Source organism: Cornus florida, unplaced genomic scaffold (genome assembly GCF_030987335.1).
Source record: "Cornus florida cultivar Cherokee Brave unplaced genomic scaffold, ASM3098733v1 CherokeeBrave_3.0.0_Hap2_Chr11, whole genome shotgun sequence".
NCBI lineage: Eukaryota > Viridiplantae > Streptophyta > Magnoliopsida > Cornales > Cornaceae > Cornus > Cornus florida.
The window spans coordinates 109,516,869-109,536,240 of NW_026775581.1; the positions used below are offsets into that span (position 1 = coordinate 109,516,869).

General features: G+C 33.1%; 1 protein-coding gene across 1 annotated transcript; it reads right to left on the reverse strand.

Moving 5' to 3' along the window:
• Positions 1-2,316: 2,316 nt before the first annotated feature.
• Positions 2,317-13,293, reverse strand: LOC132285504 (uncharacterized). The gene is made up of 8 exons (XM_059787696.1): positions 13,114-13,293; positions 12,181-12,482; positions 10,720-10,791; positions 8,328-8,395; positions 7,399-7,555; positions 6,643-6,723; positions 6,425-6,514; positions 2,317-2,862 (listed from the first exon to the last, which is right to left on the reverse strand). Exons 2-8 carry the CDS (start codon positions 12,454-12,456, stop codon positions 2,701-2,703), a joined length of 906 nt encoding a protein of 301 aa, XP_059643679.1. The 5' UTR covers positions 12,457-12,482; positions 13,114-13,293; the 3' UTR covers positions 2,317-2,700.
• Between the last annotated feature and the right edge of the window lie 6,079 nt (positions 13,294-19,372).

Below are 19,372 nucleotides of genomic sequence, written 5' to 3' on the forward strand. Positions count from 1 at the left end.
GGAAGCCAAGAATCTTTGTGTTGGTGCCCTACATCTCTATCATTTGCCTTGCTCTTTTGAACTATTTGAATATAAGTTAGTTGCAATGCCACTCCTGGAAAGCCATTTATATCTGTATTGGTGCCCTTAGACATCTCTATCATATGCCTTGCTCTTTTGGACCAACCAGGGACCCGTCCCACTCCCAAGAACTCTCAGCCAAATTTCCACGTCATCCGATTATGTAAAATATTTGAAGGAAAATGATTTTAATGGAGTAAAAAAAGAAGAAAATCTACACTAAAACTGAGAAATATAAAATGGGTAATTAGGTAAGTATCAGATATAACTGGCTTTGTGCAATTAAATGTACATAAAGTGATATATTCTGAGTGGTTTGAGTGCTTGAATTGAGCCATGAGAAAGCCAAAGTTCAGATTACTACAGTAGCAAGAAAGCCAGATAAAGTAGAGATGCTGGGAGAAGGTGAGGAATAGAAACATCCCCCAAAAAAAACCAAGCACTTGCTTTATGCCAACTCATTTTAGAATTCCAAGCTCTTCTATCTATGCAACAAAAAACGAGTCTTGGTTTCTTGTGCTTAGTTGGATTCCTTTATGCTTTTCTTTGCTCCATCTTTAAATTGTGCAGTCCATTCAAAGTTTTCAACTGATAGTTTTCTTATACTTGGCCTTCTCATGTCTCTCCATCTCTTCCATGTCTTTATTTATATTTTATTTTCTCTCACTTACCAATGTAGAATACCTTTCTCTTTCTTTTCCTTTTCCTTTTTTTTTTTTTTCCTTCTGTTTCATTAATTTATAAGTTCACAACAACTACAATATTTGCTAAAGCATAGGTTTGTAAAATTCAATTAAATGAGAAGTGGTTTTTACATCTAGTAAGTGAAGAAAGAGATGGTCCAACCAAACACCCAACAAATCAGATACTCTACTGATGTGGTTTATCTACTTTTACTAGTGTATTAAAGTAAAAGAAACAAATGAGTTGTTGCTTTCAAAAATCATCCTTCACCATCAAATTTGAACTTCAAAACTAAAGGATTTTATATACTTCATATCCCAGAGTGCATAACATTTTGAACTCACAACATATGCCATCAATTATAGCTGTACATCACTTCAATAAAATGAAGTCCAAAAAGATGCAGCCTTCTATGGATGGCAATGCATCCACTCAAGTTCTCACATATTCCAGAAGGATTAACAGTTAACATAAAAAACAGCATTTCATCCTCCCAAAAACAATTTGGCAATGAATTGAGACAATAACCCTAATCAGATGCCTGAACACACTATTCCATCACAAGTTAGAAGTCATGGCCAATGACTTGCCGATTTAGCATCTGAAACCATTATTAAACTAGGCCAAATGGATTAAGAAGGAACTTTTCCTCTATTGTCGAGTAAACAAGCCAGCAAATCCACAAAGGGGTAAATTGTATATGATAACGATGAAAAAGCCAGCCAAGCTTTATGACACAGCATGTTGAACAATTATATGTCGTAAGAGCTCAAGACAACAAAGGATACAACACATCCTTCACAGGTTGAGAGTAGCGGTGCTGACTATTTAGGAGAGAATGAATCAGATAATCATTTGCTAATATGCAATGAAGGACGCTGTCTGAACATAAGAGACTTGACATTAAAAGATAAATAAAACCAGTGCCTTGTCCTACACCTGCAATGAACATAATAGATTTGATATTGCAAGATAAATATAGCAAGTGCATTGCCATGCACCAGCAATTTGTAGACAAAACAAACAAGCGGTAGTTAATGAAATCCAAATTCGAAACTAAAAATCCAACATCCGAAACCAGCGTTGAACTCAGAATATGAAAATCAAAACCCAAGTAATCATATCCGAGTTTTAGTTCGATTGTAACCTGAAAATCCTCCATCCAAATCCGCATAGGGGGTGGGGTGGAAGTAAGAATGACATATAGGGTTTTAAATCTAACAAATACCTCATCACATCCAATGGAAGTATAAAATTTGATTGAATTATACACAAATCTTATGATTTATATTCAAGTCCATTAAGATGCTACTGTATTTCAGTACCAAGGACCACCATCGGATAGGATTGAGGGTGGTGTGTCACTGGTCCAACCTGAATACACCCTCGGATGAAGCTGAAGAAAATCAGAATGCAAGGGTTCTTGTTGGACAGGGCTTTTTCATTCAGCTTAGTACTTAAGCACGTAAGAGGTAACTGGTGTTTATGTCAATGAAAAAAATCTAAATATGTCAGTGCAAGTATGCTGTGCCTGTGATCATTAATAACAGAAACAGTAAACATGGTGCAATATATTCAGAATAATTACTCTATTAGTAAATTGACACAAATACACATACATGTAGCCAAGAGTTAACTATTTCACCCTCATACGGGTGCTCAAGACACCCCACATATTCTGAAGCAATATTTATATGTAGACAACTCTACTAGCACAAGTTTCCCAGATGCCATTCTGATACCCTACATTTATGTACAAATATGGGAGAACCATAGAAGGAAGTTTCAGCCTCTAGTGTTTCTGGAAACAAAGCCAAGCAAAGACACAATCGATAGAAAACAATACAGCCTTCCAGTTCTCTTTCTCCCCTAGTTGTACTAGTAATACAACAAACTCAAATTTCACTGTGTCATGCGCCCATCTAGACACTTACCATAGTAATGGAACACCATACATTATCGAAGTGATGATTCCTGATGGGGGGTCACTACAGGTCCAGGTACTACTGCAGGTCCTGGTGCTACAGCAGGTCCAGGTGCAATTGTGAACTGCAAGCCCCCGTGTTGCCCTGCTTGTAGCATAAAGGCAACTTCAGTTGCTGCCCGAGCTGCTGCCTCCTGATCCAACAAGATAAACGAGTACATGAATAACAATAATAAGAGAATGGGATCAGGAACCGGAAAACTTCATTTTTTTTATTTCTTATTTTGGGTGGTAACAGCATGCATGAAGAAATGAATTGAAGAGTGAAAAGAGGGTAAGAAAAAACATATGCATGTATGTATATATATCATATAATATATATATACACACGCACACAAATATAGATAAGTGGTAGGGTCAAATTACATTTGGTGTGAGAATTACTATTCTCACATTCCCTGATAATTTCTTATAGCATTCATCTACTTTTAAAGCAACTTCCCGAACAAATGTCACTCAAATGCTTGTCATGCAGTGCAAAGGAAAAGGTTAAGACAATCAAGAACTCAAAAAGTTATCCCGTTCATATTAAAATCTAAATTAGATCTTTATCCCAAAAAACTTAAAGGAACAACGATTTGTGGATCAGACACCAACCCATATCCAATCAAGTTGATTTTAGATCCAACAGTTACTGTATATGTACCGCACAAACATATTAACGTGTTGATGCTGGGCTACACAAACAAGCACAAAGGGGTGGCTCCAACATTTAGCTGTAAACCGCCCAACCCTGGTAAAGGTGGTGTATGATCAGGGGCGGAGATATTTTACAAAATGTCCCCCTAAATTTTCAATTCCTAAATATATATTTTTTAATGTTTTCTTTTCTCTTTACTCTTAAAATTCCTTTGATTCTCTTGAAAAAAAATTACATTCCCCTTCTTCAATCAAACCCTGATTTTTTTTCCCGTAAAGTTCTCTCAGGTTTCTTTTCTTCTTCTTCTTCCTTTTTCTTTTCATTTTTTTCTCTCTTCTTAATTTTTTTTTTTTTTTTTTTTGCACTCATGTATGATGTGTACTGTAACCTTTTTTCCTCTTCTTATTCTCTTTTTTTTTTCCCTACTTAATCTTATTTAAATTTAGGCAAAAAAGCACTAAACACCCCTCAACTATTGACTTGTTGCAAAATGCACCCCTCATCTATTAATTGTTGTACTTAAGCCCTTTAACTTTTAAAAAGGCTCACATTGCACCTTTGAGACTAACTGCCATCAAATATAACCATCAAGTTAGATTAAATTACACAAAAATCCTAAACAGTTTGAAATATGTATATATATATATATATTCCTTAAAATAAAATAGAATGTAAAATTACATTTTTAACCTTAAACATATACATAGATTTTTTTACCAAAAGCAAGCAAACATCAAATATATTCTGGAATGAGGAATCAGACAATATATTCATCATCAGTCACCTCTAACAAACAAAGAGAGTAACTGTGATCAAACACCACATCAATCTTCCATCTAAGAGCCCATCTACTAAGCTCATGGGCAGCTCAATTTCCCGTCCAAGGAGTCCACTACAACTGCAAATGAGGATGCTGCCGCAGAGCCCAGTGCACATCATCCCTCACCACTGCAATTGACACCGCAACTGGACTGCCACCAGCCATAACAAGAGCGTCCCCATACCCTGACATTGTAGTCAGTTTATCTCTTGAAATTCTTAGAGAAGATATGATACTCAGTACCTATATGGTCTTTATATCTATATGTATATATTCGTTGCTATATTTTTATCTATATTTAATTCAATTATTTTATGAGATTCTTTATAAAAAAAATCTTATGAAGGTTGTTTGTTTGATTTTATCTGATACTTGACAACCTCCAAATCAAACAAATTTATTGACTATATATATTATTGAGTATAATTCAGAAATTTTTATACAATCACTTCCAAGAGATTCTCACTACATAGTAGTACTTTAGTTGATGGGTCTTCTATTTCAGCTTTGCTTTAACGCACACCAAATTTTGTGCAACACAGATTAAAAGCTGCGGCAAATGAGAATGTTTACAGAGGGATCAAGAATTAATAGTTGAAGCAAAGATAGGGAGTTTTCCTGCTACAATCCATCGCCAAAACCCTCGCAATATGATGAATGATCACTTCTTTTGGCCTTGGGTGGTCCCGCAACAAATATAGGAGATTAAAATCAGATTAGGAGACACCTAGAAAGGGGAGAACAGCTAACTCGAGGGAAACTTCACACTTTTTCTCTCTAAAGCGTCTCCGCCGTAAGGGAAAGGAGTTGCTCATCCTCGTGTAAATGGGTTAAATAAGCGGGTAAGAAGGTGGAAGGATCAAATAGGTATAACAAGAGTATTTATGTAAATTAAGTAAGTTATTTGATAGCATACACAGCGCACATGTCTAACTTAATGGTTATATTTAACAGCCGTTAGTCTCGGGTGCAATGTGAGCCATTTTTAAAGTTGAAGGGCTTATTTGCAACAGTTAATAGTTAAGGGGTGCATTTTGCAACAAGTCAATGGTTGAGGGGTGTTTAATGCACTTTTGCCTTGCATTTAGTTTGAACTCAATGTGTGTATCTTATATTTTTTTAAAATTTCTTTACAGTAATTTTTTGCCAATAATGACATTATTTGAATCTTGATCAATGTATTGTAACTGCACTTCCATTATTTATATTACTGTCTTGCTGCACTAGTATTAGTTGTAATGTTAGTAGGGGAAAAAATATATATTAACCTTTATCATGTTCAACATGCCTCTCTTGAAATAGATTCCTGGCTGTGTCACTATTTCTATGAGGGTATCATGGATCGTTAAATCGATTGAGGCTAATTAAATCAATGAAATATAGAGGGCAACTGCCCAAGTGGCACAGATAATGAGGCTACCACTCGTCGCTTTCAATATATTAATTTTTTTCTTGTTTGCCTTTTGATTTGAACAATTTATATTTATCATGTTAGTAGAGTTTTTTTATTTATTATTTTTTTCTTATATCAAGTACACCGCGCCCCACTGAAATCAAATCCTGGTCCGTCACTCTGTATGATGCTAGTCTTTCTACAAGCACCTAGGAACTTTACTAGCTAGGCTAGCTGGCACCTTCATATATATATTATAAATATTGCTTCAAGAAACAAGGCTTCATTTGCTGACAAGGAAAAAAATGCTGTAGGTTCACTTCATTCCGTAAGCAACAAATGTTTCACACTAAACTTTTCATTATATGAACATATTCACCGTGTCTCCTTCCAACATGAAGAGAATCTCATTGATCTCCACACCTGTTTCCTTCATAACCAATAAGGCTGAAATGAAGCGGATTCATGTGAATCGAGATCCGGATCCATATTTTAATATCCAAGATCTGAATATAGTAAAATATACTTTATTCAGGTCGAATCTCAGATGAAATCAGGTCCATTTAAGAAATAACCATATCTGACCATATATGTTACAGGTCTTTCAACGAATATCTATATCTGACCTGTTTTTTAATTCAGGTTCAAAATCAAAATCCAGATCTGTTAAAATGGATTTTTGGACCAGACCAGTACCAGGTCAAACCCTCTCCATTTCAAGCCCTAATAACCAACTCATTGTCATCACCTTGCCATATTACCATAAGGAAAATGTTTTTACCATATTTAGAAGAAAAACCAAATAAAAGGACATGAGAATAGCTAACAAAAAGAAACGTCTACCTGTCTTTGCCTTCGCCGCTGCAATATACTGATAGCCCAGGCCATAATATAGCATGAGAGGAGAAAACCGGCAGCTCGTAGCAGAAAAAGCTGTCAAGCACCAACCACTGAATCAAGTGGTGAACCAAAACCAGGTACACACGCACATATTTATAGTTGGAGATATGCGAAGCATGCATATAATTATGCAACAGATTGGACATACGAAACCCACTTACAGAGAAAAAAGTGGAAGCGTCATCATCCCCATCACCATTTCTCATGGCTAGAGCATGTCTCAAGAGTAGAAGAGCCATTAACTGCCAATAAACAGAGTATGCCTCAAAACATAATGACATAAAAAAATAATGTGGGCAATGGCGATTTTTTATTTTATTTTATTTTATTTTTTGGACATGCAATGATGAATTAAATTGATCAAAAGAAAAAACAAAATCCCAAAAGTAGGCTTTGCTGTTAACATAGTGTGATGGCACCTTTGTCAAAAGAACCTTGAGCTAACCACCAGCATTAGGTTAAAAGTACTGCCAACTGCTATAACAACAGTTCTATAGAGGAAAAAAGAAAAAAAGGGAAGAAAAGAAAAGAAAAGGAAGGAATAGAAGAAAAGGGATAAAAATAAATAGATGGAAATATAGATCTACAATAGAAGTTCGTAAAGAACATATATAATGGGAGTCACCAGATATTTGAAATTTCATATGCACCTGTTCTCTGCGTGTGGGTGGGTTGTAAGGGGGAGCATAAAGAAGGGAAATCACTGGACAGATTCAACCAAAAATACTTGCTACAAAGGGAAGACTATCAATAAACTTCATACTGTAACATTACTTTCCTAGCTGCCTGAAAGGTAAGCAATCTTTTATGTATATTTACATTATTTACTATTCCAATAATCAGAACTCGATACTTCATCACCTTTCTCATAACACAAGTCACTTTTAGTTGTGCAAGAGATAGTTAGAACAACTTACAATCAGAGCCGCAGACCGGCAAAATGCAGCTCCACTGGCATTCGAATCAGCATATTCATCATATTCAGCCTCCAGAAGATGGCGTTCTGCTGCCGCCATAGCCAAAAGTCGAGGGTCATGCAAGTCCAGAGGAGTACCAGAGAGCATCCAACCATCACTGTGAGATGAAAATAAAATTATTTTCCAGCATATTAAAACTTCAGTAGTGATTCATGTGAAAAATTGACAACAAAAGCAGATATCTGATCGTAAGAGTATTCTTTAATTGTCAAAAAACAGTAATACTGGAGAAAAAAAAACTAAAAGACAGTCGTAAAACCACCAATGTTTATGGTACAAACTGTAGAATTGAAACAGCACATAAGAATATGAGTGTGGATGTAATGAGGTATTTTAAGAAGAAGAAAGTATTGAGATACAATGAGAATATTTCATAATTAATTTAGTTTTATCCATGCAATATAATTATCAAGTCTAAAGTCTAAACTTGTTTGTCATGATTTTTAACAAGGAAATGTTAGTAACAATTTATAACATGACAAATTAGTATATATCCTTTTATATTTAAACATTTATACATACATATAAACATATTAACTTTTTACATATCAACATTAATATAACATACATTGTTGTGTCCTTGCCGTATATTTATCCTATTTTTTATGAATTTTTCGCATCACCATTTTCATATTGTGTCGTGTCTGTATCTTATATCAATGTCCACGCTTCATAAGGTACACTAGCCTTGATAAAGGAAAGGAGTTGTTTTCTAAAAGTGTCATTATTATTGTTTCTCTTTTATAACCTAATGTTATCATTCTTATTAGAGATAAGTTATTATTCTATTATTAGTTATAAAATGATATCAATGTTATCAATCAAAAACATGATAGCAAAAGGGACTAAGGGTTTGAGTTTGAACTTGCCTGACATCAATGGTAGTGTCTTCAGAGCGTGAGGAAGGTTGTGGAACAGTATAACCAGGTCGATAAGGCTGTACATCAGGGAGGGTTTAATGTTACTAGTATCAATTTGATGAATCAACTTATCAGAATCAATAAAGTAAAACTTATAGACATAATGCAAACAGGAACTTTTAAGAAATGCACTAATAAATCCTTATTAATATGTTACAGGGACTGAGAACAATGTGAGTGTGTGACAGCATATTTTGGAAAAAAGGGACTCCATTACTATACTATTTTCATTAAAAGAAATGAACTATGTCTACAATTTTTATATTAAGTTTAACTTTAATTAAAATGAGATATAGATGTGTACAATCTACACATACTATTGTTAGTTCAATATAAAGATAGATCCTAGCCAATTGAAATGACTCCCTAATGTTAAGCTTGCAAGTGACCAAGGAAAAAATAATGTGTTGACAACCGCTATACAGAAATTAGTCAAAATAAATGTAATAAGGAACAACTGGAGAGAAAAACTTTGCGAAGATAAATTAAAAGCACCCAAAGTAGCTACATCTCTAAAACCTAAAGTCCTTTTCAAGACTGTTCTCAAACCAACACACAAATGCCGCCAAAAAAAAAAAAAAACATCTTTTCAACATATTAAACTCCAATGCGAATATCAACCTTGAACGGTGAAAAATGCCAACTGACCACAATTGTCCAAACAAGGTTATAAAGGGAATCTATAGGGCTGAGTTGGTTAGGTTTCAATCCCTATTACCAGTCCCTTCCAGAAAAAAGAGAAAAGGGTTAAGAAATTGAGAGGGAAAGAGTGAGGAACATGCAGAACAACTTATTTTAGGAAAATTATACAAACCTCCCTGATACAGATCCATTAGTGTTTGTCAGTAAACAGACAAAATGTTTCTCATTCTTCTCTTTTCCTTCTCATGTTTCTCTCTCCTTGCCCTCTTTCTCTTTCTCACTCCTCACCCTCTTTGCTCTTGCACATGACTTTAAGTTCTCCACTCCGCCAATACCATTATACGGTTTATACCACTGCCCAGAAACCACTTTCATGCCCTACCCATCAATCCGTCTCCACTAAACAAAGCCACAAGTGCCACAAAAACTTCACCTCTTTAATCACCATTAAACCACCACTGTTTAAAACCCAATGTCTCTCCACCCCCCTATCTGAAATCTTACCTGCCCAACCAATAGCACCACCCAACCACCATTCTCACCACCATGTCTCCCACCATCGTTACAACTCATTGGCACCACTATCCTCATCAAACCCCACAACTTCATTTTTCACACTATATCCCAGATTAGTATTTACCTAAGAATCAAAACCCAAAACCCCAAATCAAAATTTCACAACCTTGCATTGATAGTTTTAGTTCCCAAATAAAAACTGAAAATTCAAATCAGAATTTAAGTTTCCATTTGCAGAATTATATAGTTTACTGGAGATGTTTATAATATTCTAGTAATACTATGTGTAACTTAAGATGGTGAAGGTGCAAATTTCACCAAGCTAGAGCTTAGTTCTGATCTAGGTATGGGTTGCAGCAGTATTGTCATTACGTAGCTTGAGATGGTGCAATGAGCCAATGATGAATGACGAGATCTAAAGCTAATTTTAATTTTCAATGAGTAAAAAGCCATGCTATAGAAAAATATGCTTATCCCCAATGCAAAATATGTATGTCGTATATACTTATAAATTTCATAATATGTACACAGACAAATACATAAAGAGAAAGGAAGAGAAAGAAAAGAATCGATCTTCTTGCTCCCAAGTCATGGCTTCTCTTGCCACCAACCATGGTCACTAACAAGTAGTAAACATTAATGGCAAAGGCGAACAAAGAGGGAAAATTCTAGAGAGAAAAAGAGTTACATATTAAGAATATTTTTGTCCACACGAGGATCTTAGTATGGGGAAAAGTTGAAATTTCTAAAGTAGTATAAGACTATTTAAGTCTCCCACGCAAACGAGGAGATAAATCCAATATTCCAGAAAAAATTATACAAAAGTCCTAACAACCACACAACAGCAAGGAAAATCTGAAGTTTAAGCTTAAGGAGAGATCTTGAGCTTTTTGGGCTATCTCAATGCGTGCAAAATTAGTTCAGACCTCAAGAGAGATTATTCTAGTCTACTCATTAGTTTTACATGGTAGAAGACACATCCTACTCTATTTCATATTTTTGCAACACCTAAATTTTACCATGCTAGGTGGTTTCAAAACGAAAAAGGCTGCATAATTTCACAGCTACGAAATACCAGATACCAATTAATAATATCAAATATAGAAAGCATAATTCTAGTTTTGCTACATAAAAAGGAAAAGATAATAGCAAAGAAAGACACATACAAAGAAGCAGAGCATACCTGATGACAGATCTCACATGTTATATCTCCTTTCTCATTGCACCACCTCTGAACGCATTTCCTATGAGCAAACTAGATAAAACAAAATTTTCAGCTGTCATTTTAGATATAACATGTTAAAACGAGTCATCAGAAGTACTCAAAATGACTCAAAAGAAAGAGAAAAGGAAATTACTAGAGAACAAACTCCCAAATAACAAATTGGAATAAGCAAGAGACGATTGAGACAACATTCCCAAAAGTATATGCTTTAAAAATACTAGTATAAATCTTGAAAATGACCATACCGTAGGAGTAGATAAGTTAACTAACAACAGAAGAAAAGATACACCATGGTGTGTGGTGGAATAAAGTTAGATGAAGCAAAGATTGCTTTTTGACAAGTTGATATATAAAAAACACGAAAGGCGGCATAATACAAACATAAGGAAGACAAAAATTGAGTTACAAATTATGAGGCATAAGGTAGACAAAAATTGAGTTACAATTTATGGGGAATTCTCTTTAAAATTTTGCATACCTTGCACATGTCAACACCTCTCTTTTGCCATCCTAACTTACAGAAACAGCATATCTTGCTATCCTAACTAACAGCAACGACACAGTTTGCCATCCTAACTAACAGAAACATCACAGCTTGCCATCCTAACTAAAATGGCACAGCTTTTTCCAAGAGAAAGATGGGAGAAAGATGGGCAGAAGTACAGCTGCCAATTCATCTTCTTCAAGGAATGTATATAAAATCATCATTTTTATTTTAGGTTCTTCAGCACATATATGCACAATTGGCATATTATACACGCACAAACGCTTTAACATAATAAATACACCAACACTGGCATGTCCATGTAGATAGATAAGACATACCTTTGTCCAAAATTGTCCATTTGGTAGGACAAAAAAGTGAGAAAGAATATGAGGGAAGGAAAAAGGGAGGGCTGGATATGATTTCCTTTAATTAGTATGAGGGAAACACCAAAGATGGAGTGAAAGGCCTTCTCTCCAGAGTCCAGACACACTGTATCTCTTCCACCAAAACGTAGAAGGTAAGGATGACAGAAAGGGCTCTCCCCTTTTTCAAGGTTTCTGTACTTCATAAGTAAATAATGGTAGAACTATGAACCACCCTAACCTTCTCTCCTTTTCACTTCTTTTTTTATTATTATTAAAAATAATAATAATCTGAATTAAAAGTTATCCATGCCAACATAAAAGCATCATGCGTAGCTCAACTGTCAAAGCCAACAAAAAGCAAATAAGGCTGAAACAATCTGAATGATGCATGTACAAATCAACATACCGTAATATAGATATATATATACAGAGACACATATAGGAATATGCATATATATATATATATACCTACCTATTTCAGGCAAATAACTGATTGAATCCACCACATTGACACACACAAAAAAAAAAAAAAAAAAAAAAAAAAAAAAACACTTCAGGTAAAGATACCTTCAAGCTGCCACTACAAGCACATGGGACCTCCAGATTTTCCATTCTATCTTCCTCCTGGCAAATGCGACATTCCACTGACTGTAGTAATGGTTTTTCTTCTTCAGCTACACTATATTCCGCTACCTCCTTAATATCGATGGCAGACATGGACGGATCATCATTGTGAGTGCAAGAATCCTCTACAGAAGATCCCTGGGCCTCATCCCCTTGCAGTAATTGCAAGGATTCAGGTGTAATGAGTCGGTCAACGCACAAAACAAGGTGGTCTCCCATTACTACTTTTAATCAAATTTCCTGATCTGCAAAAAATATCATTCATTAACCATTCCAAACCAAACAATTAGAATTGTCATGACCATGAATTGCATTTCACAATCATACCAAAAAGAAAAGGAAGTCAACAAAGTCTTCATAGTGTTGTTTTGGTTTCCACGAAAAGAAAAAAAAAGGGAAGATGAAGGCAGTTCAATTAATTGAAATATGGTTGTAATAGGCTCATTTGAGTAAGGCATTTGTTTTCTCAAGGCTGCAGTTGAATTTGCCATAGAAAGAAATTATATACCCAAGGCTCCGTTTGGTTGCTAAGAAAATCGAAGGGAAAAGCTGTAACGATCAGCCAACACGGCATAAAAAGGGTTCGGTTTCATTTCTATCTCCCAATTTCTGAGCAACAAATGGAGGCTAGACAACACAAACAATCAGACATTTTCAAACAGAAAGCCCCATAATTTATCCTAAAAAAGTCATTGCCTTGACAATGCAGAGAGGAAACGTACATACATGTCGATTAAAAATAACAAAATGTGTATCGTTAGATTTTCAATCAATGAAATGGTAACCCTAGAAATTCACAATAACGATGAGATTTCAAGCCAAGAGATAATCTCAAGAACATATCAAAACAGTTGCGAAAATCAAACAAGAGAGTACCTGAAAATGCTTTGTGTGATGGCAATTAAGGGGTGTCTCCAGAAAAGTCGTAACCTATTCTTCGAAATCGACGACAAGATTGAGCTTTATGAGTGTAGGTGTGTATTTATTTATACTAGATGGACATAGATTGTATAATATACATGGATGTAGATATGGATTAGATACGGTGTCTGAATTCGAGGCTCGGTGTGACGAACCTGTTTTAAGCTCGGTAACGTCCATTAAACGTCGTCAAATTTCTGTTTCATACGCTTGGTCGCGGAATCAACGCGTTTAACAATTACTACAAAACAAAATCATTAAGAGTGTGTTTATTGCATCACATGAAAAAAAAAAAACAAAAACAAAAACAAAACTTGAAACATCTCCTCGCAGGAGAATAATTATGAAAATGTTTGGAGAAATTTTTTTAAATAAAAACTTGTCTTATTTCATTTCTCCTTTTTTTCTCATATTCATTTCTTGTGACGAATATTTTACTAAAATCATATTGAATTATATTTACTAATATAATAGTGTTTTTCTATTTATATATCCACCAGAACATTATATTTTTAAATAAAAGCATTTTCTATTTTCCTATTTTATTTTATATTTAAATAGAAGCATTTTCCTATTTAATATAATAGTGTTTTTCATTTCTCCCTTGAATTATTCATCTCTTTGATCTCTTCATCATGATTCAAATCTCCTTTTACCTCCTAAACACACACACATATCACTTACGCTATTGCTAACACTTGTAGGTTAAAATTAGTATTGCAACTACACGTGTAAAGGAAATAACAAATTTAAGACAATATGATGAACATGTATCTCGGTACTGATTTATTGATTTTTATGTAATTTATTTTATTTTCTTGTATAAAAATTATAGTTGAATGTTTGTTCATTTTAATTGTTGAGATTGTTGTATTGTTTATTTTATCTATACTCGACAAGATTCATGTTCATAATTTAATTCTTATTATTAATTATCGTTGTTTTTATTAAATTGAATTATGCACTAATTTTCTAAAATATATACAAAATCCACAGTACCTTAGTGCCAAATTTTAAGGGAGATTTGAATAAAAGATATATCAAAATGAAATATAAAGTCAACCGACAAATAACGACAATGTGGGTGAGGAAAAAGATTTTGATAGTTCAAAGAAGGATTATCTGAACCAAAAAAAAAAAGGGGCTTTGTGTCACAAAAAAATGTAGATGATTTAGTGCTATTAAGCATTCTTAAACAAAAAAGTTTGAGATGGGAATAAAGTTAGCTAAATCTTACATAACTGTGTTAGAAAATTTGTCATATTAAATTTGCTCTTATTTCAGAATGGATTTATAATTGGTATGCCATTTATGCTTCTATTTCAGTAGGTAAAGTTGCAGACTCCGTTTAATTGCGGAGGGAGGACATGGGCGGTGTGGGTTATGTCATTCTTATTATTTAATTAAAAAAAATAGCTGAAAGTGTTCAAATTAGACTTATAAATAAATTGATCTAAAATATTAATATATTAACTAATATTTTTAATAAAGTAATAAGGATTTTGAAAATATTAAATATATATATATATAATTTTTAAAAATACCTATATAATTGACACAGTCGAAGGAAATTATCACTATATTTACTCTTATTTTAAATTTTTTTTTTATTTTCTCATACTCATCTCAAATTCATTTAAGAAACGGCCTAATAAAAAAATAGAAGCCGGTCCGGTCGGGTTGAGATAAATTGTCATCCATCCCTACACAATAGTCATATAAAAAAACCAAAGAAAAGTCATTGCAAAAGGGCCCATCACCTTTTAATAGTAGTCTTAGGCTCGGATTGAGTTGACATGGGTTGGACCCACTGATTAGGTTTCAACGAAAAAATGGCTGACGTTAAAACCCAACCAGTGGACCGCCACATTGGACCGTTTCCAAGAAGCACCAGTGCCACCACCGTCCCAAACAGCAACTTGACGTCAACATGTGCTTGACATTATTATTATTATTTTTTTTAAGAAAGACAAGGAAGATTAGAAATTAAATTAGTAGGTGTAAAGAGTCGAAATCTGTCATTCTTAAAATTTATCGAAGGCACTAACCACTAGATTATCGAGACATTTACAACATGTGCTTGATTTTAAACTTCCAATTTACTCGGTATTTCTTAGGAGAATAATAATGACTTTCTTGTTTTTTGTTTTTTTTTTAAGTAATAATGACATTCAAGCTCCAATAACAAGTCTACGAAAATGGAACTTTCTTTTATTTGATCCGGTTCTTCGGGACCAAACTTAAAAATTGAAGTTATTAGGTGTACTAATATGTAATTCATGTGTATTTTATTTATTTTTTCAACCGAATGGGTCAGTAACATATTCAAGAAGTTGTAGGAGGGGAACAAAAATAAATTTAATGTATTTTTTTTATAATTTTAGAAAGGGCAAAGTGAAAATTTTATCGGTATATAATTAAAAAAAAAAAAGAATAGTTTTATATAGTAGTAAAAAAAATAAAAAATCAATAGGTGCACCCATTGGCTATGAAGTGGCTCTTCCTTGAATGCGGGACAAGTCCCCCTTATAACACCTAATTATAGACCTATCAATTGATCGAATTATGATCCGATTATTCGGATATGAATGGAACAAAAAATCTAATAACCCAATTACGGGGAATTCGATAATCCGATTCCTTAACAAATCGGATATAAATTTATGCTAATCCAATTTGATAATAATTTAATCAAATTAAATTTATATTATAAAATATTCTATATATACAATACTCCTACCAGATTTATATTAGATATAATAAAAGAAAAAAATAATTATAATGCTATGTGAACAATAGTGTGGTGTTCTCACCCACATATTAATAAATCTCCTAATATACATAAACATATACAATACTCCTATCAAATTTATATTATATATAACAAAAAAAAAATAAAAATAAAAAGTAATTATAATGTTATATATACAATAATGTGGTGTACTCATCCACATACTAATAAATCTCCTAATATACATATTGCTAATGTCATAATATTTATTCATTAACAAAAAGTAAAAGATATTTTTTTTTTCTTTTCTTTTCTTTTCTTTCCATATTTTATTTATCTTTCTTTTCTTTTTCTTTTTTTTCTAATCATTGTTTTTAATTCTCTTTTGACATTATTTTTTAGTCTTTTTTTACTTTATAAAAAATAGACTTTTATCGGATTGGATATTCGTTTATTAACAAATCGAATATGAATTCACTTATAAAAAAATCCGTTGGATTATTGGATCAGATTGCATCAAGTAAAGTGATTATCGGGTTCGGGTTCAAGACAGGGACAGACCATATCCGATCTGAATTCGACCCGTTGATAGGTCTACCCAGTTAGAGTGCCCAACTCCCTAAATGGATGTGCCCATATTTAAATTCCCCTACCCTTAGTTTATCGAATGCACATGCATCTAATGGATTGAGAAATTATTTAAATGCAATTGTTGCAAGATGACGAGCTACTATGGACGGTTACAAACATTCCACCAAAGCATTTATATCAATTTTTTAGTTCTATTGTAGATCCACTTTATTTTGGTAGACAACTTATAATCATTCGTTGTATCACGTCATCGTTGCAACGATTGCAACAAATAATTTCTCAAATTATGGTGGTCTCTTTAGGTGGGATAAAAAAATACTTTTTTTTTTTTTCAATGGCAACTGCACAGATTGATATTGAGTTAAATCCGACTAGAGATTTTTTTATTATATATATATATATATATATATATATATATATATATATATTATTGTTCTTCTCACTTTTAAGGGAATAATAATTTTTTCCTCTACTTTATTTGTCATGCGCATTTAGCTGTACAATTTTTTTTTTTTTTTTCCGTCGATTTCAAAAGAAACTATAACTACAAAACATTAATATCCTTGAGTGTTGTTGAACGCCTGATTACGTACTATTTGATTGGATATTGGAGAAATTTGTGGCCGTGTATCAGTCAAGGTCTAAACTTAAGTTTCATTAAACTTGGAACAAAGAATTCAACAAAGGGCAGAGAAAAAATAGAGGTCACTTTTCTCTTCAAGTATCAATCTTTTTTTTTTTTTGGTTCCTGTTCAAGTATCATTTGCCTCAGTAAAATGCTCAATTTAAAAAAAGTTTCTCATGGGCCTTATGGCTCATGGTGGGGTGAGTTGGTAGGGTTAGACCCAATTTAATGAAAATAATAAGAGATATCATCATTAGCAATTTATCTAGACATAGTAAAATACTAAAATTACATATTTTGATAGTTGTATGTACTTTTTGTTGATAAGTGTTTTGTCTAAAAAACAATCATATTCTCCATCAGAAAATTGATTAGTCACCTAAAAGGCAGTAGAATGTCTAACTCTCAATATGAGGAGAATTCACTTACCTTTATTTTGCAAATTTCAAGTAGACAAAGTTGTGATTTGTGAGAGATTGAGACTTTGAAATTTAAAATTGCTTCATGTACAATTTGCACGGAAAGGAAATAGAGGAATTGAAAATTGGATTGAAATATTAATTGCAATTAAAATCATATAAACAGGACGAGGACCTAAACCATAAATTAGCTCCTTAAAATTATATAAAGCCATCCCAATAAACATGTTGGGGCTGATTTTCTCGATTTTTAGCATGTTGTTATCTGAATATATAATGATCCTTGTGATAGGATTGAAGAGTGGGAGGAAGGAAGGAGAGGGGAAAGGGAAAGGGAAAATGAAGGATATAAGGGCAGAATTTTCGTGGAAAGAGAGGGAGCATTTTCCATCCAATTTCACCACATTATTTATGTTTGAAAGTGAGAAAAGGAAAAGGAAGAGGCAAATCACTTTTCGAATAATTATATTGTGTTCCGTTTTACCATGAACGGTCACTTCCTCTGATAAATGGAAAATTTTAGTTAAATAATTTAATAAGAATAATCATAAGGGAACTAAACAATTATCTCTCATTTCTCACCGAATGTGGTCAGAACACATTAATTTCTTTAAACATTATTTAAGTATGAAATTTTCATATCTTCTCTCACCTCACGTGATTTAGGTGGATCAATAAGTGTCTTTAACCTCATAAGTATGTCATATTTCTAAGATTAAATCTCAACACTCAACGGCAACGATGATGAGCCCCAACACTCACCAACGATAAACTTTGAGCTGAATTGTCTGGATGGCAATGAGCCCTGCGATGGATTGTTTGGGCTCCCATTGCAATTTAGGGTCTTTTTACCCATCAATCACTAACCAAAAACAAAGCCTACTGTTCATATTCAAGTTCAAACAATCATGGATGTATGAAACAACTATATAATTATATTAATATTAAATAAGAAAAAGCCTTATAGTTTTAATTAAATTATAGGTTTCATAATTCATACCTCATACGGATCAAACACAACACATATATAGTTATATAAGTATATAGATAGAGAGCGAGAGAGAGATTAAATGATATAGAATGCTAGTCTTGGTTGAAAGTCAATATGAAACATAAGGTGAAACAACACCTGTAGGCTTGCAGCTACACTAGCCATTTGTATGGTAGGAGTATATAACTTTACTTTCTTGATTGTAACCCGTAATATTTACGTCAATATAAATCATCTAAGACTTACACATTTTTAATCCAATAACATTTTCTCAAATTCTAAGGAAGAAGATCGAAGGTTTAATTTTCCAAAAAACAAAAAAGAATGAGAGAGTTATTTGTCCCAAGAAATAATAAATAAACAAATATATTTAGACATTAGTCAACGCATTAGGTTGGCATTTGACTTAAAAAGTTTTTTTATTACTTTTTTTTTCCTTAAAAAAAATGTCTCTTTTGAAAAACTGTGACAGTTTTTTTGAAACGTAAAATTATTTTTTGGAGGTCAAAGGGAGTATTATTTTTTTCCTTTAAAAAGGAATATACTCATTCTTATTTTTATATAATTTCATTTTTTATCTCTAGTTTTCACGAGGTAATGATGATGAGTGTATCAAGATTTTTAGAACATAATAACGCTTCCTCAAACCATGTACCTTCTATTTTAAAAGATAAGAAAACATTAATAGCTTATATAATATTTGATGTGATTTTTATCGGAGTGTACAATCAACATAAATTGAACAAACTAGGAATGTTGATTTATTAACGCATAATGCAATTATCTCTATCATCTAATTTGTAACAACTCTTACCTTACCCATACACAAGGGCTCCAACTCTGATACCACTTATAAT

Coding starts and splice junctions, on each gene's coding strand:
- LOC132285504 (XM_059787696.1), bottom strand. CDS start 12,456: ATGGGAGACCACCTTGTTTTGTGCGTTGACCGACTCATTACACCTGAA. Junction 10,792..12,180: donor CTTGTAGTGGCAGCTTGAAG/GTATCTTTACCT, acceptor TGTTTTATCTAG/TTTGCTCATAGGAAATGCGT. Junction 2,863..6,424: donor AGCGGCGAAGGCAAAGACAG/GTAGACGTTTCT, acceptor TTGTTGGATCAG/GAGGCAGCAGCTCGGGCAGC.